Source organism: Psilocybe cubensis, chromosome 2 (assembly GCF_017499595.1).
Source record: "Psilocybe cubensis strain MGC-MH-2018 chromosome 2, whole genome shotgun sequence".
In the NCBI taxonomy this organism is placed as follows: domain Eukaryota; kingdom Fungi; phylum Basidiomycota; class Agaricomycetes; order Agaricales; family Agrocybaceae; genus Psilocybe; species Psilocybe cubensis.
This window is the reverse complement of record NC_063000.1, coordinates 1,561,289-1,586,026: the sequence shown is the minus strand read 5'-3', so window position 1 is coordinate 1,586,026 and position 24,738 is coordinate 1,561,289. Positions and strand designations below refer to the sequence as shown.

Sequence of the window (24,738 nt, the reverse complement as noted above, 5' to 3'; positions counted from 1 at the left end):
TTCATTTCTATCTACCTTACCAGTTGGCTTTTCGCTCGATTTTTCTGCCACATCGGTGTGCGGTTCGGGATCAACTAACCTGTGCTGTACCCCTATCGCAAGCACAATGTACATCTCGGCGGTGGAACAAATGCCCGGTGCACATCAGAAGTGCTTTCGACTTTCCAATTACCGCTTGTTTTCTATTGGCCAACGTGTAATTACACCAACACAGCTCATACTAGGTATGTCGATTTCCTGTCGGGTTAGTCAAGGTGTCAAGCAGAGTTCGTCGTTTGAATTTAGACCCTGCAAATCGACCGATGTGTCTCTTCAATTTTCAATTTGATGCGTTGCAGCGTATGGCTTTTCGCCACTTCGACAGCTACAAGATGTTTATCGAGCCCAGGATTTCCTCTCACCAGCCGATGTAATCACCATGAGGCGCACACGGCGTCAGTTTCCAAACCCGCGGGCGAATTTTGAGATCGCGCATATGCAATGCTCTGAGCAGTACACTGCATACTACATACGAAAATTCGAAGGGTGGACGCAGGTAAAGCAACGTGGAGCAATTGTTGCTATTAACTTGACCTGCGCAGTGTACGCTCTCCGGCGCTGCCCCCCTCTTTCTTTTCTCGGACGAGCGTCGATCTTCTGACCTCAGCCGAAGGCCACAGGCGTACGCTTTGTACATTCTCTCCTTTTTCCTTGGGACCTCCACCCATATGCTCGACGCTCGTCATCGATGACGACGTTGCCTCTTCTTGCCCTTGCGCTGCGGTGGCGCTTTTCACTTATCAGCGCTTATCTTTCCACTTTGTGCCATGGCGAAATGATATGGAGCCATCTCGCAAATGACAAACGATGATGCTAATCAAACGTTTGCTCGCGTATTTTTCTTTGTTTACTGTCCTCAAGAGTTCTCTCGCGCTCTCGGGGAAGTAGATGAGAAAAAATCCAGGCACCGAGCCTTTTATCCCCGAGTCCTGAAAAGACGCGTTTGACAGCGCAAAGTGGTTCATGAGGAAAACAAAATACCCCATACCGAAAGTAACAACGCGACGTCTGTTTCTGGACTCTGATCCATCCATCTATCCATGTAACCATATGGGAGGGCAAATGGCGAGTTCATCAGGATTCAGCAATCAATCATATCGCTTGCTCTTTATCCGCGAGACAGTCAAATCGGCGTGTACAAATGTTGCAGTGCATACAGTCGTTTTGAACACAGATGGTACTATACAAAGCGTGAGCTAAAAACGGGCTTAATTGCTCTTTTTGCTCTATCACGAAACTTTGACTATCACAAATCACGATGTCCCCGTCCAACTCAACAGTCACCAAGTTCACAATTCCTTTTCTTCGGTGCCAAATTTCCCTCCTTGCTCCAAGTAAAAAAAGTCAGCTCGAGTTCTATATTGAAACTACATATGCCAGTACATCATGATTCTCGGAGTCAAATACAACACACAGTGAAAAAAAAAGCAACAAAGGGTCCCCACCCCAAGCTGATATTGCTCTAAACGGTGAATTGAATACGTACATAATTCAATAGCAACTGCCTTGCCCTTGCGAAAATGACGTGTTTTTGTCCATGTCATACAGGTCATTAGATACGTTTCTTTCGACCTCTCTGTGAGTGCGTATGACATGACAATGACATCGCCTCGAGAAGTCAAAGGGGGCTTTGCGCCTCGTGCTCTGCTTCGGGGTTACAGCTACTACAGGTTTGCGTTATCGTTATAACAATGTATGACGTCAAGGATCCCGTCGTGCGTACGTTATTACACGCGTTTGACGTGTTTCTTCGAAGGGTGGGAGGGGCTGTAACATGTCCCTAAATTCGGGGTACCAACATCATCATCGACATAACACGGCAATGGTGCGATGAAGCAGCAAGGTTGCGAGCTCGAATATATTCAATTAGATCCATCCTCTGTGTATCCAAGTTCAACAGACGAACTAAGATGATAGACGCGAGATTCATCAACATTTTTCACTGAGATTATCATGAACAGTGAACGTTTGAACCGCTGCACACCTCTCCTGAAATCACCAAACCACCGAACCAATGCAACCCATCTATCACCATCTTTTCTCGTTCCTCAAACTCCATCATCACAATTGAGTCATAATTCACAAACCGCGTCGCGTTAAACTTAAACTAGACCAAAAAACAAACACTGTAACATACTGGAGGAAGTCTAAGCAACCGCGACGGTCATCAGGCTCCGGAATCAGGACTCAAGAACCAGGAATCAGGAATCAGGACCGCTTTCCAAACGCATCAACTTGAATCAACGAGCAGATCAGGGGATAGGGATAGGGATAGGGATAGGGATGAGTATATGAATAGGAAGTAGGGATCTGCTCAAGCTCAATATAAAAATGCAACAACAACCATCCATCTTTTCTCGATGGTACCTCACCTCAAATAAAACGATATATATATGTATACTATATACTATGTACTATGTACGGAGGGAGTACCTAGTCTGAGGTACAATCACTGAGATTTCGTTATATATCTTGTGTTTTGCATGATGCACCCAAGAGCACAAGATCTAGAGCAGGACCAAGTTAGCCTCAATGAATTGAACAAGCGCAACGATTAACAACCCGTTAGTAAACGCAACTCGAAATACGGTCCTATGGACACGTATCACAATCATAATCATGATCATGATCAGTTGAATAGAGTACCATAATATTGCATACACGAAGATGTAAAGACGAAACGTGAAAAAACACGATTCGAAAATCCAAGTTATCTATATCCTCCAAAAGATTCAAGTGTATCAATTGGAAGTAACACGTACGAACATAGCATATACATATGTATCGTATCGTATCGTATATCGTATATACCTAAACCTAAACCTGTACAACTATAACTATAACAAAATTGCAAACGAAAGTGGACCAATGGTCAGTTTCAGTTATAACCCCCAACCACTCAAAAAAGATGATTTCAATAGTCATGTCGAGCCATGGTAGAATTAGGCGAGGTGTATGCATGAGTTGCTGCATGGTGCGTTGTTGCATGGTGCGCTGTTGCGTGGTGCGTGATATGTGATGTGTGGTGCGTTGTGTGTATTACCGAAAGCGAAAAAAAGCAAAGTGTGCAAAATTGGAAAGCAAGCAAATGAAAAGGAAAGGCGAGGAAAGGAAAGGAAAGGAAAGGTGAGGAGAAAACAAAAAAAGAGGTGTCGCTTCCCCGCGATGGATGGGACCATCCCATTCCATCTCGACTTCGTCCTCAACCTAACACGCAAAAAAGGGGTAGAGGTCCTAACCGTCCTTGATCCTTGATCGATATCGCATTTGGCGAGAGTAAGCACGCAAGTAGTCGTCCTTCCTCGTCAGGATCCAATCCAAAAAATCGAACGCCATGGCGCGCAATCGCAGAGTCCAAGACCAAGACCGAGCCGAGAGAGGGGATTACGCCACGACGGCATATCGAACTCCCCCCAAAATTATACTCCAATAATCAACCACCCCTCTGCCCTGGATAACTTATATCAACAACAAAAACAAGTACGAATGCCGCGTCGCGTCGCCATTACGGTGATCGATCGATGGAGGTGTTGGTACGGGTTCGTTTAGTCGGTCGGTCGGTAGGTCGTTCGATTATCGAATACGGACCCCCCCTATATATCTGTCTCTCCGTCTGTACATCGCATGCCCGCATCCATCCCACCCGACGCGATCCCAGGGCATGCACAAATGCGTGTGTATGTGTGTGTGGTGCTCAAAAAAGAGCACAGGACTCCTATACAGACTGCGGAAGCTGCGCCTTTGACGCAAGGAGAGCAGCAGTCGCTTTATGCGCCAGCGCCTTCTCGACCCACTCGACCATATTGACGTCGCTCGTCTCGTCCTTTTTCAAGAACGGGTGCTCGAGCAGCTCGCGATAGCTCGCGCGCCGCTCCGGGTCCTTCCTCAGGCACATGGCGACCCACTCCCGTGCGACTTCGCTGTACTTGGTCTCGTCGAGCTCGGGCGGGTCGCCATGCACGATCGCGGTGAGCTGGGCGAACACGTTCGAGTACGTCTCGGGCGGGTATGGGTAGCGTCCCAGCCCAATCTCAATCATGGAGAGGCCGAGAGACCAGACGTCTGAAGAGACGGTGTAGGTGCCGAGGTTGTTCTGGGACTCGCCTTTGATGCGCTCCGGCTGGCAAGAGGGTCAGTAAAAATGGTGGAGAGGGGCAAGTGGAGCACGTACGGCCATGTAGGATTGGCATCCGATGTTGGTCTTGGCAAGAGACTTGTCAAGTTCGCCGGATATGCCAAAGTCGCAGAGCTTGATCTCGCCCTTGCGATTGACGAGTACGTTTGTCGGTTTCACATCTAGGCAGCAATCAGGGTTGTTCGTGTAGAGTAGCTAGGGGAGACATACCGCGATGGATGATGTTGAGATCGTCTTTTAGAAACTTGAGGCCGCGGACCATAGAGGAAGCGATGCGGGCGAGGACGTCTTCGGGGACACCTGCACCTTGGAGCTTGTCGAGGGAGCCGGCATCCATGTACTCCATGCAATAGTAGACACATGATTCTATGAAGAATGCGCCGTAGAATTCGACGATCTCTGGAGCGACGGCACGGTGGAGAACATCGAGTTCCATGATGATGGCATTGAGTTTTGCGTCTTCGAGCTCGAGTCTGATTTCCTGTTGCAGAGTTAGAGCGTGTTATGGGTCAAGAGAGAGAGAGCAGACGGACTTTCATGGCCATGGCGACATTGGTGGGCTTGTGGAGAACCTTTTTTACAGTGCCATAGTTTCCCTTGCCAAGCTCCTCGTCTAGTTGGAGCTGGTCCATGTTGATTGCAAAGGAGGCGCCGTTTGAAAAGTTGACACCTGCAGCGTGGAGGACGGCCTTGCCATTGAAATTGAGAGCGCCTGACGGATCACTAGACGAGATAAGTGGGAGAAGACAAGAATAGAGAGCAGAACATACACGATCTTTGAAAAGTTGGAAAAGGGAGAGGCGAAATTTGGGGGAGGCTTGCGGGGCGGGTCGTGGAAGTGAGAGGGACGACCAGCACCGAGACCAGCAGCTGAGGGGCCGTCTGGGATGACAAAGGAGGAGTCTATGTCGCGAAGGGAAAAGTTTGGACGAGCTCTGCGTGCAGCCATGCTCTGAGGTTTCTGAGGCTTTTGAGGCGGGGGGAAAGAGGCAGCCTGGTTGAGGGCAGGATGCTGGAGGGCGGGGATTGAGCCCTGGGTCTGAGCGGGGGGCCTGTTGGCAAAGGCGGCCATCTTTGCCTGGAGGGAGGGAGGAATGGGAGTGGAGGCGGGGGCGGGCTGCCTGAGGGTGAGGTTGCGTTTGGGGAGATTGTCAGACATGGGAGTCAGAAGCAAGTTGGACCAATTCGGACATCATGCCAGTTACCGTCAAGTGGGGCAGAGACCGGTTCTCGTTTGACCTGCCTGCGCCAGACACTCTGCTCTCTGCTGTCCGCCATTCGATAGCAGCCTATACCCAGCTGCCCTATTCTGCCTTTCAGATCATCCACGATGGCGCTGTCTGCGCAGACGACAATGCTCCCAGTACGTCATCTTTTTTTTTCTTTTCTTTTTTCGCTGCCAACCAGACACTCGCAGTCGGCGCATACCATCTCCGGCCCAACTCGACCATCGCCATCGTAGCCAACCAGGACATGCCCCCGCCCCCAAAGAACTCGGAGCACGCCCAGATCGCCGCCATCCACGCCGAGCTCGCCGCCGCCCGCGCTGACCTCGCTCCCGCCCAGGCCGCCCTTCTCCGCGATCTCGCCGACCGCCCCCGCGCCGCCCTCGCAAAGGAGCACTCCCGCATCGCAGAGCTCCTTCTCCAGGCCCTCCTCCGCCTCGACGCCATCAACCCCGAGCACGACTGGCTCATCGCCCGCGCAGACCGCAAGGCCGCAGTCAAGGAACTCCAGGCGCTCCTCGACGAGCTCGATGCAGAGTGGGCCGCCGCACAGTGAGAGTTATAGTATTCATGTACTCTATTCTACTACAACTTTGTAATTGATCCTGTCATCGGCCGTGTGTACGCGTCTCTCTCCATCATCATCCCGTGCATCTGCATACGCAGTCCGTGCATTTGCCCCCGTATTGACATCATCTCCTCACTCAGCCGCAGCGTCTCGTTCGTCAGCGCCATCTCGTTCCGCCGCCGCACCTCCTCCACCAACACTCCCAGCCCCAGCACCTCTTCCCGCAGCCCCTCCAGTGTTCCCTCCAGCGTCCCTCCACTCAACCCACCCACCACATTCTTCACCCCACTCACCTCCCGCCGCGTCCTTTCCACTGTCCCCTCCAGCATCTCTACCCGGTGCCGCAGCATCACGTTCTGTTCCGTCAGCGCCGCCACCCGTGCCGTGTTTGCACTCAAAAATCCCTTTAGCTGCTCATACACACACGTCTCAAGGTGTGCCTCTACGCCCTCGCCCTTGAATGCACACCCCATCTCTCCATGCGGGCACCGCTCCTCCTCTTTCCCCTTTCCTTTATCTTCTCTGCTCCTTGCATTCTCCTCGTTGTCCTCGACGTCTTGCCCATCCTCTTCCTCGACGCTCTTGTGCATCTTTTCCACATGCTCCAGTACATCCCGCCGCCGCATCACCTCTCCGCACCCCGCAAGCGCACACTCCACCTCCGCATACTCGCACTCCTCCTTCAAATGCCCCACCATCCGCTGCCGCTCGCACGTATACCCGCACCCCTCCCCAGAGTAAACGCATTCCACCACCAGCTCATCCACCATCTACTTGTATTAGCCTGAGAGTAATCATAAAAGCACAAAGGTAACGCACCGAGCGCACGATCGGGCTGGCGGGAGACAGGTCCTCCACGCTCAGCGCTGAGCGGTCCACGGGGCACTGTCCTGCATGAGACAGCGCGCGCAGGATACACTCGTAGCAGAACGTATGTGCGCACGTCCGCGTTGTCGTCGGGTCCGTGAACGGTGCCCGGCAGATGCAGCATATCTAATGTGCCAGGAAATTGAGTGAGAATACATAGATGCATTAGACTTTTCAACGCACCAGGTTGTTATTTGGCGTGTCGACGTAGTTGTACAGTGACATTGTCCTACTCCGTAATTGGACGAGGAATAAATAAGGTGGTAGGTTATAATCCCTGCTTTGAGCAATAGCAGAGGCTCTTCGAGATCAAGTCCAAGTCCAAGGTCCACTTGCATTCCGCTCGGGATGCCGACATCCGGTTCTGGTCAGCCTTTGTCTAAGATAAGATTAGATCATGTCAAGAGATAAGATAACGAGCTGAGCGCCTCGTATTATCCTTGAACTACAACGATCATGTTCGGAAACACAAAAACAGCTAACACGTACCAGGAATATTGAACTAGTTTAAGCCTTTGGTTTCGCTTTCTGTTTGTTGCGTGGCTTTACTTAATTACTAAAGGTTATGAATCTAAGGGTTGAAGATATTAAACCGCATATAGATCTTTCAGAACCATACTCTCGACCTCGGGTGCCGACAATACTGTTTAACCTCACTATAAATACCACCCAATATGCTGTAAATTTACCTACTCGGAACTCAAATCAGTCTCTTCCTCCTACCTTGTCGGATAACAACGGATAAGTCGTCTCAGTTGGGCTTCTTATTCATGGTAATAACGACGTTCTACTGGTACGCATGACAGTATATTATTTTAATGCTGTCAAACTGAAAAAATAAATCCCAACCGCGGGTTTCAAGCCCAAGTCCAACGACATTCAGCTATAAACAACACACTCACCAACCCCAGAACCCATCCATCCTGCCCGCCATACCCAACTCACAACCACACGCACAAAAACAGAACCACAACCAGATAAAGCTTCTAGCCTTCCAGTCCCGGAACTGTCTTTTTTTCCCACATTCATAAATGCATCACAAAAAAAGATTCAATAAGCGCCCAGGCTCGGGTTTCGCGCTCCGCGCCGTCCTCGCGTATCTCCAGCCAAACTCAGCTCCGCAGTCAGGGGGGCGAGGGGCGAGGGTAGGGGTGGTGCAACTCGGACGAGGAGCAATCCAAGTGCCGTACTCCCCCTCGAACCTCGAACCTCGAACCTCATAGAATCGCTGCGCTGGATGCAATGCTCGCTAACGGTTGGGGGTGGGCGCCGCGTTACGCGAAGTTTTTTTGTTTCTGCCATAGCAAGTATGGGCAAGAAAATTAAAGTGTCATGTCGCTGGGAAGATGACGACATCAAACGCGTCGAACGTGGCACACAGCGCACCCCTCAGGCTCCCGTTCCCTTGTCGTGTACCGTCGGAGCCCGTCATCACGGGAACGCGACGGGGCGGGTAAGGCTGCAAGCGCGGGGCAGATATCCGTCCGAGTATCCTTTCTACGCATCCTACACACCCATCACAAATTGCGCATGGGGAGTAATCAACGCTTAGCAATCAGCTTAGGATGGGTTGTAAACTTATTATTCATATCCGTATTTTGGCTTGGGATCAGCGAAAACGGAATACTAAGCGCGTTTCGGATACTTTCCCTTTCCCTTTGCTTTTTACTCACAGCGTTCTAAATTCCAGCTCGCGTAGACATTTAAAAAAAAAGGTAATCAGAGATATAAATACCCAGAAGATGAAATTTGGAGGAATGGTTGTTGCCTACTTTACTACTACTCGCCGCGTTTGATTATCCTTTTCGTAGTTGGAATGAACTCGTCAACAGAACTGTCGCCCACATCCACCGTCCTCCTTTCGAGCGGATACGAAATGCCCAGAATTGGATTCGGCCTCTTCGAAAACTACGACGCTCGCCGCTCAACTTTGCATGCTTTCAAAGCCGGTTATCGGTACTATTCTAACACACTTTTCTGTATTCCAAAATAAATCTAACCAAGACGCGTTGATCTACATAATCACAGACTTGTAGATTCTGCACAGATATATGGCAACGAAAAGCAGCTTGGTGCAGCTATTCACTCCTCAGGCCTCGACCGTGGCGAATTATTCATCGGTATGTATCCTCTTCCAAAGAACGCATAAAGCAATTACCATCTCCCGGGATCCCTCAACAAATCGGCGCATCTCCACCTCCGACCGCTTGTCTCCCTGTACTGAACTGCATTACCTTTCTCTCTCCCAGTCACCAAATGCGTCTCCAACACAGAGAGCTATGACGCGACGCTCAAAGGCATCGACGAGTCCCTCGAGAACCTGCAGACGAGCTATATTGACCTTTTCCTGATCCATGACCCTGTCGCAGGGAAGCGGCGCCGGCTCGAAATATACAAGGCGCTTTTGGACTGCAAAGCCACGGGTAAAATCAGATCTGTGGGCGTGTCGAATTTGTGAGTGATCATGAACCGTTTAATCCGATGATTTTTTTTTTTTTTAATTTTGCATTCAATCAAATGTATAGTAACGTCAAGCACATAGAAGAAATTAAAGAAGCCGGGTACGAGCTCCCATCCATTAACCAGATAGAGGTAAATAAAATTAATTGCACGTAACGCAAGAACGCGCCGTGTTGAATGATATACAGCTTCACCCATTCTGCCAACAAAAAGCGATTGTTGAGTACTGCAGAGCAAATAACATCGTGATTCAAGCGTACTGCCCGATTCTACGTGGAAACCTCGTCCATCCCGCCATCATAGGAGTAGCCAACAAGGTTTGCGTCCCGTTACCTGATACACCATACCATGAACTGAGAAAAATATCTGCCCTCTCTCATCGAATGCACCACAGCATGTCCGCGACCCGGCGAAGATCCTGCTCCGATGGTCATTACAACACGGGTAAGCTCCCCAAACCCCTCCTCTTTTCTTTCAGACCGACAGCGCGTTCCAGGGTAAAGTAAAGCAGTCACTGAAAAAAGAATGTTGTTTTCCCCTAGATTCGTGCCTCTGCCCAAGAGCGTGACGCCCTCTCGCATACAATCGAACATCGACCTGTACGATTTCGTGCTAGACGCGGATGACATGCACGCGCTTGATGTCCTTGATCGGGGAAGCAAGGGCGCTATCAGTTGGAACCCAATCGACGCGGAATAGGAAGAAGAATACTGCCTGGTAGAGTGCATAATTGTAACAATATTCCCATCGCATAAAGTTATAAACTCACGGAAGTGCATTGAGATGGGACCGTGATACCCCTTCGATATCCACGGCTGATTGATTGCAAAGTTTAAAAAACCGGCGCCAGGTTGTAGACGCACAGGTCTTTATGGCGGTATTGCGCTAATTCCGACGTGGATGTAAACCAACTCAGATCCAGGAGACACGCAATGTCCCAAGAAACAGCGCTGTCATTCCTGAAAAGAGAAAGGTTCGAGAAGAAAGACGATGGCCGAGAAGGCCGAGAATCTACTTGCGCGAAACGACGCCAATGTCAATTTGTGCCAGCCACCTGAATGAAAGCAATGCTTGAGTAGCACCAATTACATATCCAAAATTAAAAGTAAGAAAAACCAAAATAACTACTTCCTACAAACGACCATGACTGTTACCTCGAGGAGTGAGAGTATACTGTGGGGGCAAAACCGAGCTGTCTGTATGTTCTTGCGACATGTGAACCTCAGCAACCTGCGAAAAAACTTGAACCCCGGTTTCAGACCTAGATGCATTCGTCTCCACACGATGGTGATTTTCATCGACCTGCCCCAGGAACGGTGCCGGTGCCTGACTCTGTGTAAATTTACTGTGCTGTCCCCGCTGCCCGCGTCGCAGCATCGTCTGCGACTCGGATGCTCGCGATGCCGCCGAATTGAGGCTTATAGCCCGTGCGGAAGGTATATATGTGAATGGAGAAACCACCTTTCCGTGTCGTTCAGTTTCTTTATCATCTAACTTTATTGTATGACTCGTTCTTGAGCGGCGCAAGAAGAGTATGAAGCACAATATGATCGCTAGTGCGGCGATGCCTGCAGAAACGGCGATCCCAATGATAAGATCCCTAAAAATAGCCTTTAATGAGGTCCCAGGTAGAAATGGAAATTCGATTATAGCGGTACCTTTCATTCGCACTTGCGACACTTGCGACAGGAACTACGGCGTTGGAAGGGTTGGGTGCATCAGCCACAGAATCTGTGCCAACAAAGCTGCTAGGTCTTGAGTTAATGCACTCGTTCCAGTGATCTCCAAGCTCACCTTCCACCAAGAGAGGGCGCTGTATATATAGTCGCAAAATCAATCGCAAACTCGCCTGATGTTGATAATCCCGGAAACTATATCTGCAACACATGTTGCCCACTGCCGAGATTAAAAGCATAGAACAAGATTTGCTGGGGCTTATAAAACTGCCTACTCGCTGAAAATACGGTAGGGTTTCCATTATCCACCTTGACAGAGTATGCCGTGCAGCTATTCGGACCAACAGGCCCATATAAAGCAACCGCATCACCTGAAAAAGGTCAGCGCTTAGATTCATTGATCGGCGCTTATCGGGAGTGGGTCATGGGCGCTTACCCTTTATTGACATTGTTAGACACATATTTCGTTAAGACATGTGCAAATAAGTTTGAAAAGTGGCATGAACTTACTGTAAATGTGAAGTTAGCAGATGCCAATGGGTCTGTAGTTGCACTGCGATTGGTCAGGTTGATACTTGTGGGATTGACGATATCAACAAGTTTGAACTCACTGTCCAGTGCTTCCTATAAAGGTACCGACATTTTGTGGAGTTCTCCAAGACGTGGGAGGCGAATAATTAAAGGAAGAATGTCCATCTTGAAACGTGTTCACAATGAGCGTCTCATCTACAGCCCCGACACTGGTTTGAAATTCAATCTGCAAAGTCGAATTGGATGAGCAGTCGTCTAGATAATGTTTAAAATAAACGCACGTAGTTTACATCTGTAAATGTGTTGTTTTGATTCGATATCCGAATCTCGTGATCTCCTAAAGTTATGTACGCGCTGAATAAAGATTGCTGGAAAAGTTCCGTATCCGAAATGCCATTGAAGATTTGAAAGGGGTTCTTGTCGAGTTGAACCATGTACAAACCATGGTACGAGCGCTTGGAGCCAAAGATCTGCACAGAGTTGCCGTAAAACTCGAGAGATATCATCGCTCCGTCTGTTTGAGTCAACAAGTAGCTGCTTTGGCTGTATCTAAGCAATGATCGCCAAAAGATCAATTTTTATTTAGCCATCCCTGCAAATGAGGTAATGGGCGCCCATTAACCATGGCACTCACTGATCTAGTTGACTGTCTCCTGAGACGCCTGCCCGCCAGTCCGTGAGCGAGAACGTCAGCATCGGAGAGGTGTCCTCGATGACCACTGGAAAAGATGGCATTACCGACAGCCTGGTTAAAGAAGAAGTGATAGAATTGAGAATATTGGCTAGCTAGGACAGCTTGGACTATCTTCGCCTAATTAGGGCAAAGTACTTTGTAGAATGTACTGGGTACTGCCCTTCGAAGTATTATTTACTAGAAAATTATGCCAATGCTTTTCGGTAGATATACACTTTCCATCCCCTATCATATATTTCAGTCACGTCCCTTATGATTGAAAATCTAGATTCATACCTCAGTTTGTTTTACACGCATACTGAGGTGTACCGTTTTGTCATTGTGTACGTGATGTACCTGACTTACATACAGTCTATTGTAGATGGAGTTCCGTGCTCGTGTTCAGGTCCGATGTAGGAGTTCTATATCGGTTCAGGTTCAGGAGTACGCGATAACCCTAAGTAATTTGAACCCTGTTACTATTGAAAGCTCAAAACTCCAGAGGAAAGCGCGAAGGCTGAAGACTCGGAATCACTTACACAAAACGACGACAATGTCATCTGCCACCTGGATGAAAGTCATGCTTTAGTGCCTCAAAATTTTAAGTAATCAATGACTGCATCGTGCACCCGTAGAAGATTCCGGAATACGCCTGTGGGTTCAGCCCAAAGATTATGAACTGCGTCACATATATAGCTGCATCATGAAACAACTTGAGGTTATTGAACTGAATGCCTAAGGGACACAAATTGTATGCTTACTAAACAATAGTAAAAACGCCCATGTCCCATCTCGCATCAGTGCCACTAAAAGGGGCATGTTCCTCCAACCAACTTCCTTGCCTGTCTGGATGAATTTGAAAAGAGTAAGGAGAAACAAGCAGGATTGGAATACAAGCGCCGATACACTACAGGAATTTGAGACCTTGTTAAATGTGGAACAATGGAAGACAGCGCTACTCACCCATAGGAAGCAATTGTAAGAGGGACGTGGGTATCAACGCAGAGGAGATCATATTGTATCCCAGGAAGTGCAAGGGCCAGACCCGTAGACATGCCAACGATTTCCAGCAAAAATAGGAAGGTAACAGTACGGCGAACTACAATTTGCTGGTTATACATGGCATTGACTGCAAAAGAAAAATATGGGTTCTAGAAAGACAGAGTACGAAATGCTCGTACCTCTCAAAAGAAGGATGATATCCGTGAGTGCAACGACAACGAGCATTGCAACACCCTGGTATACTTGCCAAATGTAACAATCACGAGGCGTGAAATGGAAATACGGTGTGAGCTCGGAACCTACGAGGAGGAGTGGTCTGTCATGAATGGGTCTAATGTTATTCTCCATGTTTAGGGATCCAGTGGAAAACTCGCATTTGAATCACCACAGGAAGGTAGCGCAGTACGAAATATATCAATTTTACATAGGATTTGGGTTTCCTGGATAAGTCAAAGATCCTCAACGCATTTTTCTTGCACATGGCGCCCTGGAAACATACGGCCAAATCAAATCAATCTTCCAGTGTCAACAAACATGGAGTGAGTAAATATCCTTGACGCCAATTTGTAAATAATGGCGCACCTCATCATCAAGAGTTATAAGAATATCCCAGACAAAAAAGGTCAAAGCTGCCACTGTACATCGAGTTAATTGGCAGTAAACTACTGATGAATTTATCCAATGCGGCCATTACCTGAGCTACGATTGACCGCCTGGGCCCCAGCTGCTATGTCAGTAGATGCAAATGAATTATACTGGAAAGTCCGGTTTGCCATCGTAGAGCCAACACCTGAGTTTGTCATCGTAAAAGCAGAAGTGAATAGTCAACAAAAGTTCCCCTCGAGCTGCAATTAAAGAACGAAATAAGCTCGAATGCAGTGCAGCATGCATTCCGCAGGGTCGCAAGTCCGACACGAATCGGTATGCGAAACGTACTAACACAAAGTTAAACATTCAACATCAATCTAGTTGGTCGGGACAGCCAGAACTAAGTGTTATATCCTCCTGTTTCAAGAATATAATGATACCAGGAGTGTATCTCACCTCGGATTCATGGGATCCTTGTACTCATAGAGTCGGAAGGGACTAAGCGATTGAACTCAAAGAATTGTTCATTATATCAGCGCAGCAACCTCGATTGACGAACAAGACTTGACTAAATCGCTTCAAGGCTACCGATATCCATAAAGTAATAGAGCAGTTTAGTACCGCCTGTTACACTGGTGGCCTGTTGGTTTGCAATATTTCCTGAAAGAAACCCGTAGCTTATTCTGGGAGTAAGCTATGGGAAGTTGTAACACTGACTTGGCTGGTGGCTGTAGGAGAACGATGGGTACTTTGAGTGAGTTGTGAAGCAGCTGAAGACCAATGGAAGACGTAGTCCGAGTCTGAGTTGGTCTCAACTTGTTAAATCCAGTCAAGCTGACTAACGATCAGGCAATTACTAAGCTCAACGGTAGACCTTAGCCGGTCACTTGCACAAAGACTTGACAAGTTTGCGAAACTCAGCACCGATGAGACAACCGAACATAAATAACCAGTTTGTCGATTCACAAGCACTCCAAGTTTCCGCCAACACTGAGAATCGGTCAGACTACGTTTTGTTTGCCAAATACCGTCATCAGAGGATTATCTATCACCTTGACATCACGATCAACTAATCTGACAATGTCGCCTATCTCTAAATTATCCATTACCTCTACGATCCGCCTTGCCACCGGTTATGATATGCCCATGATTGGATTTGGTGTCTACCAAAACTACAATGCATCGGTCTCGACATTGGAAGCCTTCAGAGCTGGTTATCGGTATGTGACATTTCTATTCTTTTGCCATCGCAGTGTTTCGATGGAATGCTTATGATATATCTTACCAGCCTCATTGACACTGCTCAGGTTTATCGTAATGAAAAGGATGTCGGCCAGGCTGTGCGTGAATCTGGTATTGAACGAAGTCAAGTTTTCGTCGGTGAGTGTCGTGTTCACTGATGCATGGAAAGCTAACATGTTCAAGGCATGTACCTCTAACAGTCACTAAATGTGTGTCCAAAACCCACGGTTATGAAAGCACAAAAAAAGGCATTGAAGAATCTCTTAAAGTCCTAGGAATAGGTAAATAGCCAAAACCTCTTTTAGAATAATGTCATCTTGACTTCTCTTAGGCTACATAGATCTATTTCTTATTCATGACCCGTTCTCTGGGAAGGAGCGCCGCTTGGAGACCTACAAAGCCCTGTTAGAGGGGAAATCGGAGGGTAAAATCAGATCTGTAGGCGTGTCTAATTTGTGAGTTTTGATTTGTTGAATCAAATTCAAAAGTTGTACAACTCAACATATCGTGTCAAGCAATATCAAACACATTGAGGAGCTCAGAGAAGCGGGTTACGAACTTCCAGCTGTCAATCAAATTGAGGTATGTACATCATTTTATTTTGTCAAGGAACCATTGTCAATATTTTATCGCACAAAGCTACACCCGTTCTGCCAACAAAAGCCTATAGTGAAGTACTGTAGGGAGAATAATATTGTTGTTCAGGCATATTGTCCGATTGTCCGAGGTAAAATGGACCACCCTGTAATCAACGAGTTGGCTACCAAGGTGTGCCCTAGCAATTTCAAGTGATTTTAATTTTATTTCATACTCACCCATAAATCTAGTACTCACGAGATCCTGCCCAAATTTTAATTCGTTGGTCAATGCAACATGGGTGAGTTTTGAGCCGTCATTGTGCCAAAGTTGATCTACTAACAAATTAATAAGATATGTGCCGCTTCCTAAAAGCGAGAAAACTGAACGCATTCTCTCCAACATTGATGTATTTGGGTTTGAATTAGATGAAACCGACATGCATGCCCTCGACGGACTTGATAGGGGAAAGGAGGGCGCTGTTAGCTGGAACCCTGTCGATGTGGATTAAATTTTATGCTAAATCCTCTGCCCAAGACTCGAATGGACTTTGAATATCCAACTTGTAAGTAGTTATCATTGTGCTTTCCACCTTTTTAAATAGGAACAATGTAGGAACGAGCCATTTTCATTAAGGCTTTATACCATCTTTCCCTATTCACCTAGGGACTGATAATATTAAATTTATTGTTAATGAACTTGGCTGTACAGTGTTTGGAGTGATGTTGATCAATTGAAATATTAACAGTGGTGATTCAATGCAAATTCCCCAGGCCAAGATATGTTAATTCTGCCGCGATCGATAAAAATGGAATAACTATTTCCCAAAACAGCAATCATCAGAGAGGCCTGGTCTGCGCATTTTGGAACACACTAACCTTCCTCAGTAATCTCATAACTATGACTTGAACTTAATATCAGACTTCACAACACTGCGAGGCAACATTACTGCCTTAGACAAATAACCTTTGAGCAGAATGGTACGTCGTCATTTTTTTCGTCGAAAGAAGTACATGGTGGACAAGTACACCAAATAATACAGCAGTACACAACATCCGTGGTGCTGGGGAAATACACAATACCTGGAGAATTCTAAATATGCACTAGATACACTGGGGTCTACTTTTAGGCATCGTTAAGGTCGTAAGGCTGGTTCGTTGATTCGTACTACACAATGATCGGGAGCAATTGGTCTCAAGGCAAGGATTGACACGTCAATTCAATCTTGTTGCATCAGCTTCCAAGAGAGAGGGTTGATATCTGAGTGCTTGCATAGGTTTTCTTGCCGAATTGTGAACTTTCTCCCCGAGAAATCTGGGAAAGCGGGAAAGATTCATCCGGAGCGTAGCTTGTAAGTTGTCGCTCCGTATTGAATATCTGGGTCGAGAATTGAATATTGGTATCTGTGGGTCGTGTATTGGACATGTGGTTCTCGGGCCCGCTTACGCGGTCAGCCAAGCGGTTGATGTTATGAAGGATGCGATAGCCCTTTCCAGATGTCAGTATGAAAAATATGGTTCCACTTTGATGCAACCTCCTGGTTACTTACACAGAATGAGAAGATCGTTAGCAACCAACTGGTAATTAAACATTCATTGAGCCTAATCAAGTACCATTCAGAATCCAACTTACCCATAGAGAACCCCAGCATACGAAGTGTTCGGTAGTGCATACAGAGAGAGTTGGCCAACGTAGATGACTTGTAAAAAATGGATTAGCTCAGTTATTTCCCATCTCCAGAAAGTTTTTACTTACAAAAGAGAAGAAAAAATGCCCAAGTGCCATCACGCATTAGGAGGACTATCAAAGGGACATCACCCCAGCCTGAGCGTGCTGCCTCAATGAACTTGTAAAGAGTAAGGCTGAATAGAAAAAACTGGAAGACAATCGTGGCTCCACTGAATTGGTGGTTGATAGATATATAATTAGGATCTGCTGAAAGATTATACAGCCAAGGACGCACCCGTATATGATAAGAGAGTGAGGGACACTCAGCACAAGGCATAAATTATCATACGTGACTCCAGGCAACGCCAGTGCGAGTCCTATTGCCATTCCAATGATTTCCATTGCATAAAATACCGCAACAACACGGCGAATTATCTGATTTCCATGATAAAGCGCGTGAACTATGATCATACAGTCGTTAAATCTGCCGGAAGGTATGAAACGTATTTCAACTCAAGCTACATACCTCGTAGGATTAAAATGGTGTCTACTGCACCAACAATCACAGAGGCAGCGACTCCTTGGTATATTTGCCATATGTAGCAGTCGTGAGTCGTGAAGTGGAAGTAGGCGCTGAGCTCTGTCCCTATGAACAAGATGGATCTTTGAAAAGTGTGTCAGAAAAGGTTACAAACCAGTTCACGTCGTGCCAGTGTCATGATACTCTACTTACATCTGGGTCATGATAGGCAGATACCGTGCCAAAAAATAAACATATTTGGTGTATGTCCATGATCGTCTGGTGAGAGACAGTGAATGAGATTGAGACCATATTCTCAGCAGGTATGTAACTCACGGCCATATGAGCTTGACCTGAAAGAATTAGAGATATAGTCGTGTCAATACACATAAGCCTTCCCACTAGGGATTCATTTGAACATGCCTCATCATCCATCGTTATAAGGACATCCCAAACCAGAAATGTCAATGCTGCCACTAGTGTGGTGAAGAGCATTCGTAAGCTATAATGAGCCAGTTGCAATAGGATAGAAGGGATAACGAACCTGAACTGCGATTCACTGCCTGGGCCCCCCTTGCAATGTCTGCGGAACTGTACGGGCTATACAAGGGTACACCACCATCGAAGCGACTCCAAAAGAGCAGGGCAGACATAGGCGGCCTGACCACTTGGCCGATGAATTAGCATCCAAAGTTTCGGTTGCCTTCTCCAGGGACGTCAGTGGCCAACTATTGAATGCGCCTACAACCAAAGAAGCTGTTAGCAAGGGGGACAGTATAACTTGTTTGAGGGAGAAGAAAGTGGCTGTTGTGTCTGGGATTTAGTGGATTTCGGCTTCAGTAAAGAATCATTCGGAGCCATTGTGCCACAGGACAAGATCTACACTGAGCTTCAACACCGCCGCCCGTTATTTATAGACTCACTGATGGCGATGGCTCTTGGCAAAATTCTGTTAGAATAGTTTTTGCGCGTTCTTTCTAGCAGCTTTCATCCGGGAATGTGATCAATGTAGTATTTGACATAAAATCTTCATCCTTGCATATTCCAGAAATTTGAAGAAAGTATCATGCACAGACCATAGAATAATCGCCGCGTGAGACGATACGAAATTAGTACCAAGTTCCCACTGCCTTGCCCTTGAGGTTTCCAATCATCACTCAAGAAGACGAGAACAGTGATGGATAAAGTCGGAGATAGAAAGATCCAGCCATCCAAAGGGCGCAGAATCACGAACAGCTGGTCAAAAGATTTGACTTTGACAAACCAACTTCAAACTTAATAGTACTTGCCAGGGAGCCTGCATTCTCTCTAGAATGCCGATTCAGAGTCCACTGTACACGGATCTAGTTACTCTGCCCTGTTACTGCGCGTCTAACTATCTTCGAATACAAGCTACCCATGCACTGGTTCACATGAAGCATCCAATACAGGTGATGCTGTTAATGTGTTCGCTTTAATTCAATCTTTTTCACTTTGTGACACTCATTTATAAACTAACCATAAATCATTCCTTCCCTTGGCGAGAGTGAACAACATAGTGACAAATTCCGTCAGATTCGGTTGATTAAGGCTCGAGCTAGCATCACATCTGGCAACGCTCATGTTGTCGGGATTGAGTATCAGTAATATGTGAACTGTCGTTCGTCTAATAATTATGTAGAGAGCGGCTCGCAGAATGATTCAGAATCTTTTGATAGCACAGGCCCATAATTAGTTTAGTTTACTACGGAAGAGTCACCGAGTGCCTATATCATTAACACAGGTTTCTTCGATGCGTGCATAGCACATACTCCTGGAGGTATCAATCCTAGTTCAATTTGGAATCGAGTCTACGTAGGTTAGAAGTGAAAAGAATTGAGTTTTAGCTACTTAACGGGAAACACAATGATTGTGTACACATAATCGCCTACTTAATTTTAGCATAATACATGTCGAGGTTTGACCAAGGAAAGTAATGTAGAATCAAATAGAGTAAAAAAGATGGAGAAAGAGTGCAAGAGTGCAAGAGAGTCAACATGCGAGAGCAATCCAGAGAGTCAATAGCATATACGGAATGGTATGTTACAAGAAATGGAGAGAGGACTACTTAATGCTGTGGGCGTCTTGAATCAATCGGAGACGTTTGGGGCACAGTTTGTTGGGCAGCATTCATGCGCTTCGATATTTCTTCTTGCCGTTGCCATAGAAGTTCCGCCCAGAGTGGATGAGGCGGAATGCGACCAACAAGGGCCCGAAGAACGTCGAGCCTAAACGGAACATCAATCAATACGTATAACAAAGCACTGCATGTGAGAGTACCATTTGGATTTTTCCTCGTCAGTGTCAGCGAAGAATATGATCTCCTGCGACTGGGGGAAGATCAAGCGGAAAGATCTTTCGACGCCGTATAAACCATCATATTCGTCGGCATATCGACTTGTGCCACCTGGGCTTTGAGCGTTATTCCGTGCTTCTTGGTCATCTTCAACAGCAATCGCTTTTTTCAGGTCGATCGTCGCCGTTGCTTTCTTTGTAACATCATTGAAGGCAACTAAATTTGCACCTATCACCCTAAGTTGTCGGCGACGCCAAGTCTAAAGGAAATATAATGAGAAAGACAGAGGTAAAAAAAGTAAATTAAGAGGCTTACGCTGCAATCGCCACCAATTTGCGTAAGGGTACCTTGGAAATATGTCACTTTGTGCCAATTGATATGGCGTAATCCGCGGTGGCACTCTTCCAAGCTTTGAGGTAGCTGGTCCTGAGGGATCCCAGGTAAAGGAGGGAGTCTAAACAATTGAAGGACAATCTCTCCGACTTCCAAAGGAGAAAACTTGCCCCCAACTTCTACACGTTGACCAATGAGAGGGTAACTCGTTTCAAACAACCGGGTGTCACATCGGGCGGCAATGTCCTTGAATGAAATGAATGCCCTAGCAAGAGTCCCATCTGGTTTCAAATGTCGCGCCAAATTTTCTACTAGACGTTGAGGCTGCAGAGGTTGTTGTTGAACAGGAGGAGGTTGAACAACGATCTTGTCCTTTGATGACTTCTTTGGTGAGGAAGAGAAGAAGCTGCGCATTCCACTGCTTTTGGATGCCGTTTGCGCCACGACAGGAGGGCGCATAACGGGAGGCGGAGCAGGTGCAGGAGCACTGGGCGCGAGAGCTTTGAATTGAGCGATGATATGAGGATCCCGACGAACTTTAAGTGTTAATGTGAACTCGAGTTTGCTGTGCTCGATACTGCAGATATGTCAGCATGCAATGCTAGATCAGGAAACCAAGAAAAACTTACAGTTCAAACTCTTGTTCGATTCGGCAGTCTGACAACAGTTGGCATTCAGGTGTTGTGACGAAATGAATGCCGTTGTTGAGCGTGCATGTGAAAGCCGTGGCTTCGTGAGGCAATGGTAAATGCATTCCCCTGATTCCTAGCACTACAGAAAGTGTATAATAGGGTCAGATAGTATTCCCCGGAAAAGATTGGTTTCACATTACCTTTGACGAATACTTTTCCATAGGCTTTCCCCTTGTCTTGAGCACGGTATTCCTTGATTTGCTTAGCGTATTCGTTCTATACAGGTCGGTCAATAAAGACGCCAATCTAAGTATAAAGTGATTTACCATATCAGAAGGGCGTCTAACTGTCCTCCAGGCTCTTCCGGTATCAACGTCACCAGGGCCAGCCATGTGCGAAACCTTTTCATCCGAAGACGAAGCATAAATGGTGGTTTCACGTTCGCGAACATGATACTTCTAATGAAATAGTTCAGAACCCCACAAACTTGCTTCAAATTCGAGATCAAGTCACTTACGCTTTTTTTGGCAGGCTCAACAAGTTTCTGAAGTTCTTTCTCAATACTATCAGCAAGGGGATCATCACCAGTATCCGGATTAGCGATGTCCAGTAAAGCATTGCCTCGTTTCCTGGCGCCGCCACCAAGAACCTCAGCGTCACCAGTACTCATACTTCTACGTCGGCTAGGTCTGCCCACCCCCAAATGTTCTTGATCTTTGCCACGAGATGGTTTAAAACCACTAGAGCCTTCCTCTTCGATACGTCTTGCTTCACGCCTTTTCTCTAAGATAATCTGCTCCCTTTGTCTAATATTGTCCTTTGGTGGAACAGGAGGAGGCGCTGTTAGTGTAGATGATCCACTGGCAGTCCTACTATGGATACCGTCAACTTCGCTTTGTTGTAGAAGAGCAGAATCGGTAGCCGCGCGCTCCATTATCTTAGGATGTATATCGGTGAAATCGACGCGATCGTGGTCTTCATGAGATCGAGAGTGATCGTAAGATTCGTCGTACTCGTCAGACATAATGGAATCTTCAGCCCTCGCGCCAGCGCCAGCGACATCTTCCATCAGTCTGTCGAGAGCGCTCTTCATGTCCATGTCCACATCAACATCTCCCATTTTCATCCCCGATGTACTGGTGCTTTGAATGCTCATGGTCGAAGGTGCTGGTTCAACGGCCAGCTCATGGTTTTGACGCATGCCCTCATTGTGGCGCGAATCTACATCCTTGGAAGAAATGCCTAAGCCTCCGACGCTAAATTTGCTACCGAAGTCGAATTGAAGTCTTTGGCTAGGCCCGAGAAGACCAAATTCATTATCCCCAGCAGGGTGTGACGCGGATAACATTGTCATTCCGAGATTCCTCTTTTCAGCAGTATCAACGATGGCCGTCTCGGTGCTAAAGTCGGTTTGTGTAGTGAGCACTGATAACCTGTTGGTTTCTGGATCGAGAACCTCTAAGGAAGAAGACATAGATCGTTTAGATGGAGTGGCGATATCTCCAGCAGGGTCGACGAATATCGTGGGCCTGGGACTCTGTGTAGCGACTTTGTCGGGCATTGGGCTTCCAGGGCTTCGTTGAATCATGAGACGCCGTTGCACTTCCTCCCTAGAAATACGCTCCCGACTTGCCACCTTCCCAAGAGAATGTGTACTTTGCACCGCCGCCAATAAAGGTGAACCTGAGTGTACTGGTGGTGTCATATGGCGCGAGACAGGGGGGAAATAATCAGATGGAGGTGGTGACGTTCGAGGGACGCTGCCTTCCCGACGCGACCGTCCCTCTGAGTGAAAGGAGGAATTGAGGCTTTGCAGAACCTAGTTCATCTATTTAGCGCATTGGCGTGTAGTACGAATCAGTTTCTTTACCTCTTCACAATCACGTTCGCTAACCAAGGCGGACAAGTTTACTTCTGAATTGCCGATAGAGATACTGCCCGGAGAAAGCGGGCGTTCATGTTCGTGTATTTCAGATATGTCTTTCTCGTCAAGCCCAGGAAGAGTAGATTCATCCTGAATTCTGTGTTCAAAGGGATCGAGATTGATATTCGTACTAGAGTTTACTTCCGTCTCAGCCGAAGAACCTAGGTGAGAAAGGAGTAAGTATTTAACAGTTAGTCAAAATAACCAAGCACCGTTCTTACCCGCATTGAGGTCGAATTTAGGTATCAAGCTATCATCATGCGAGAGGTCCGCTGTGGATGGCTTTTTCATCGGTGATGGACTAAGGGGCAGCTTAGCGACATCATCTCCTTCTGCCTGATCGACTCGTTCTTCTTCTCTGGCCTTGCGGATTCTCTCGACGTGAGTTGACCTTCCGAGAGGCGGCGTGCTGTATCGAACGCCCGGTGATCTACGAGGAGGAGTAGCAGGCGGTCCAAGAGGAGATGCATGAGTCGGAAGATTGAAGCTGTTGAGGTAAGAAGGACTCTGATTATAAGAGGCCTGGTGGGCAGGCGATGAGTGAGGAGAGAAATGTGGAGGAGGTTGAGATGGTAAGGAATGTTCACTCTGCATAAAGCGTTCAACGTGATGACTTCGGCCAAACGGAACACCGTCCTCTGTCTCCAGGTCTGTTGGAATATCGGCATGACGGGGAGGAGTGCTGGTTCCAGAAATCATACTGATATCCGCCAAAAGGTTTGCAGCATTAGTTTCAAAGAACATCTCATCCACGATACCATTTATGCTTGCATCTGGGTCGGCTAGAAGAGATGGAACTGGAGGATTATGCCCACTATCGGAAAGTCCAACACTTTCGTAAGAGGCATCATCTTCCATCACGTCGTGAGGGTCGTTATTCGGTCGTGAAGAATCTGTCATAGATTCATCTTCATTCTGGAGGTCGTGAGGGGTTTCGTCGCGGGATTCTTCATCTGAGCTTTCAAATACTTCGTCTTCCGTGTCTTCTCGGTCAAATTCAAGAACGTCGCAACGCTCGTGAAACGTGACCGTCTTTCTCCGCTCTCGCCTAGATCCGCCACTCAGACGAGGACCGTGCATACGTCTCGAAACAAGGGCAGAGCGACCAGGAGATGGACCATTATTGGGTGTAGAGACCGGGGGTGAAATATGTGACGGCGCGGGTGGGGTTGAAGATAAAGTTGATTGCTCGTTTTGAATGGGAGCAAGGGGAGGCTTTGGGGGCTGGGAAACCGGCTGTTTCTGTTGAACACGAAATGGACTCTTGGTAACTGGTTCTTTGTCGATAAGACCCTGGAATGTTTTGCTTTGCTTCCGGTCTCTCTTCAGAGCGAATGGGCGGTCATTCTCCGTCTCACCTAGTTCGTGCATCGATGAGGGGCGTGGGCGTTTTTCACCAGATACTTTCCTCGTCGGAAATGAAATAGGAGGCGGTCGTGAAGATGGGGTCGATGGCGTTGGTATCAGAGACTTAAATGGAGATTTGGACACAAGATTGTTGTTATGAACATGTCGGTAGCTAGACGAGGTTCTGCGAGCCACGGCAGGACCTCGAACACGACCACTGGGAGAATCTCGTTTGGCAATGCGAAGTGGAGAGGTTATGGATCCTGTACTTCCGGAAGGTTGAATAGAGCCATTCGATGTTGGAGTATTCCACCCCATTCCTGATTCGCGCAAGATAGACGATTTGATGGGATCGGGAGAATTTGAAAGCAAACGGTCTCTTAGAGGAGATTTACGAGACGCCATTGGGTATACAAG

The 24,738-nt window shown here is 47.2% G+C and overlaps 9 protein-coding genes across 9 annotated transcripts; 3 read left to right on the top strand and 6 right to left on the bottom strand.

Moving 5' to 3' along the window:
- Window positions 1-3,754: 3,754 nt before the first annotated feature.
- On the bottom strand, window positions 3,755-5,333 carry JR316_0002011 (Protein kinase wis1; the record flags this gene model as incomplete). Its single annotated transcript, XM_047887806.1, has 5 exons — window positions 3,755-4,159; window positions 4,211-4,335; window positions 4,385-4,655; window positions 4,708-4,897; window positions 4,945-5,333. 5 exons carry the CDS (start codon window positions 5,331-5,333, stop codon window positions 3,755-3,757), a joined length of 1,380 nt encoding a protein of 459 aa, XP_047752729.1.
- A 35-nt stretch (window positions 5,334-5,368) lies between these two features.
- On the top strand, window positions 5,369-5,956 carry JR316_0002010 (uncharacterized protein; the record flags this gene model as incomplete). Its single annotated transcript, XM_047887805.1, has 2 exons — window positions 5,369-5,537; window positions 5,592-5,956. 2 exons carry the CDS (start codon window positions 5,369-5,371, stop codon window positions 5,954-5,956), a joined length of 534 nt encoding a protein of 177 aa, XP_047752728.1.
- Window positions 5,957-5,985: 29 nt separating this feature from the next.
- On the bottom strand, window positions 5,986-6,738 carry JR316_0002009 (E3 ubiquitin-protein ligase PDZRN3; the record flags this gene model as incomplete). Its single annotated transcript, XM_047887804.1, has 1 exon — window positions 5,986-6,738. The coding sequence occupies one exon, from the start codon at window positions 6,736-6,738 to the stop codon at window positions 5,986-5,988; it is 753 nt and encodes a 250-aa protein (XP_047752727.1).
- Window positions 6,739-8,711: 1,973 nt separating this feature from the next.
- JR316_0002008 (putative oxidoreductase) lies at window positions 8,712-9,994 on the top strand (the record flags this gene model as incomplete). The annotated part of the gene is made up of 7 exons (XM_047887803.1): window positions 8,712-8,791; window positions 8,864-8,955; window positions 9,085-9,289; window positions 9,361-9,427; window positions 9,484-9,612; window positions 9,690-9,739; window positions 9,838-9,994. 7 exons carry the CDS (start codon window positions 8,712-8,714, stop codon window positions 9,992-9,994), a joined length of 780 nt encoding a protein of 259 aa, XP_047752726.1.
- A 1,399-nt stretch (window positions 9,995-11,393) lies between these two features.
- JR316_0002007 (uncharacterized protein) lies at window positions 11,394-12,198 on the bottom strand (the record flags this gene model as incomplete). The annotated part of the gene is given in 5 exon segments (XM_047887802.1): window positions 11,394-11,408; window positions 11,482-11,595; window positions 11,612-11,728; window positions 11,784-12,051; window positions 12,137-12,198. The coding sequence occupies 5 exon segments, from the start codon at window positions 12,196-12,198 to the stop codon at window positions 11,394-11,396; spliced, it is 576 nt and encodes a 191-aa protein (XP_047752725.1).
- Window positions 12,199-13,134: 936 nt separating this feature from the next.
- Window positions 13,135-13,953, bottom strand: JR316_0002006 (uncharacterized protein; the record flags this gene model as incomplete). The annotated part of the gene is made up of 5 exons (XM_047887801.1): window positions 13,135-13,304; window positions 13,357-13,508; window positions 13,677-13,693; window positions 13,760-13,812; window positions 13,872-13,953. 5 exons carry the CDS (start codon window positions 13,951-13,953, stop codon window positions 13,135-13,137), a joined length of 474 nt encoding a protein of 157 aa, XP_047752724.1.
- An 892-nt stretch (window positions 13,954-14,845) lies between these two features.
- Window positions 14,846-16,094, top strand: JR316_0002005 (Glyoxal reductase; the record flags this gene model as incomplete). Its single annotated transcript, XM_047887800.1, has 8 exons — window positions 14,846-14,985; window positions 15,054-15,145; window positions 15,208-15,288; window positions 15,339-15,462; window positions 15,523-15,589; window positions 15,647-15,775; window positions 15,835-15,884; window positions 15,938-16,094. 8 exons carry the CDS (start codon window positions 14,846-14,848, stop codon window positions 16,092-16,094), a joined length of 840 nt encoding a protein of 279 aa, XP_047752723.1.
- Window positions 16,095-16,816: 722 nt separating this feature from the next.
- Window positions 16,817-18,424, bottom strand: JR316_0002004 (uncharacterized protein; the record flags this gene model as incomplete). Its single annotated transcript, XM_047887799.1, has 10 exons — window positions 16,817-17,071; window positions 17,133-17,160; window positions 17,216-17,282; window positions 17,339-17,481; window positions 17,547-17,712; window positions 17,778-17,914; window positions 17,985-18,050; window positions 18,108-18,124; window positions 18,174-18,247; window positions 18,316-18,424. The coding sequence occupies 10 exons, from the start codon at window positions 18,422-18,424 to the stop codon at window positions 16,817-16,819; spliced, it is 1,062 nt and encodes a 353-aa protein (XP_047752722.1).
- Window positions 18,425-19,857: 1,433 nt separating this feature from the next.
- JR316_0002003 (Septin ring organizing protein mid2) lies at window positions 19,858-24,726 on the bottom strand (the record flags this gene model as incomplete). The annotated part of the gene is made up of 9 exons (XM_047887798.1): window positions 19,858-20,017; window positions 20,070-20,344; window positions 20,401-20,995; window positions 21,048-21,189; window positions 21,251-21,326; window positions 21,377-21,508; window positions 21,568-22,869; window positions 22,921-23,135; window positions 23,196-24,726. 9 exons carry the CDS (start codon window positions 24,724-24,726, stop codon window positions 19,858-19,860), a joined length of 4,428 nt encoding a protein of 1,475 aa, XP_047752721.1.
- Window positions 24,727-24,738: the final 12 nt, after the last annotated feature.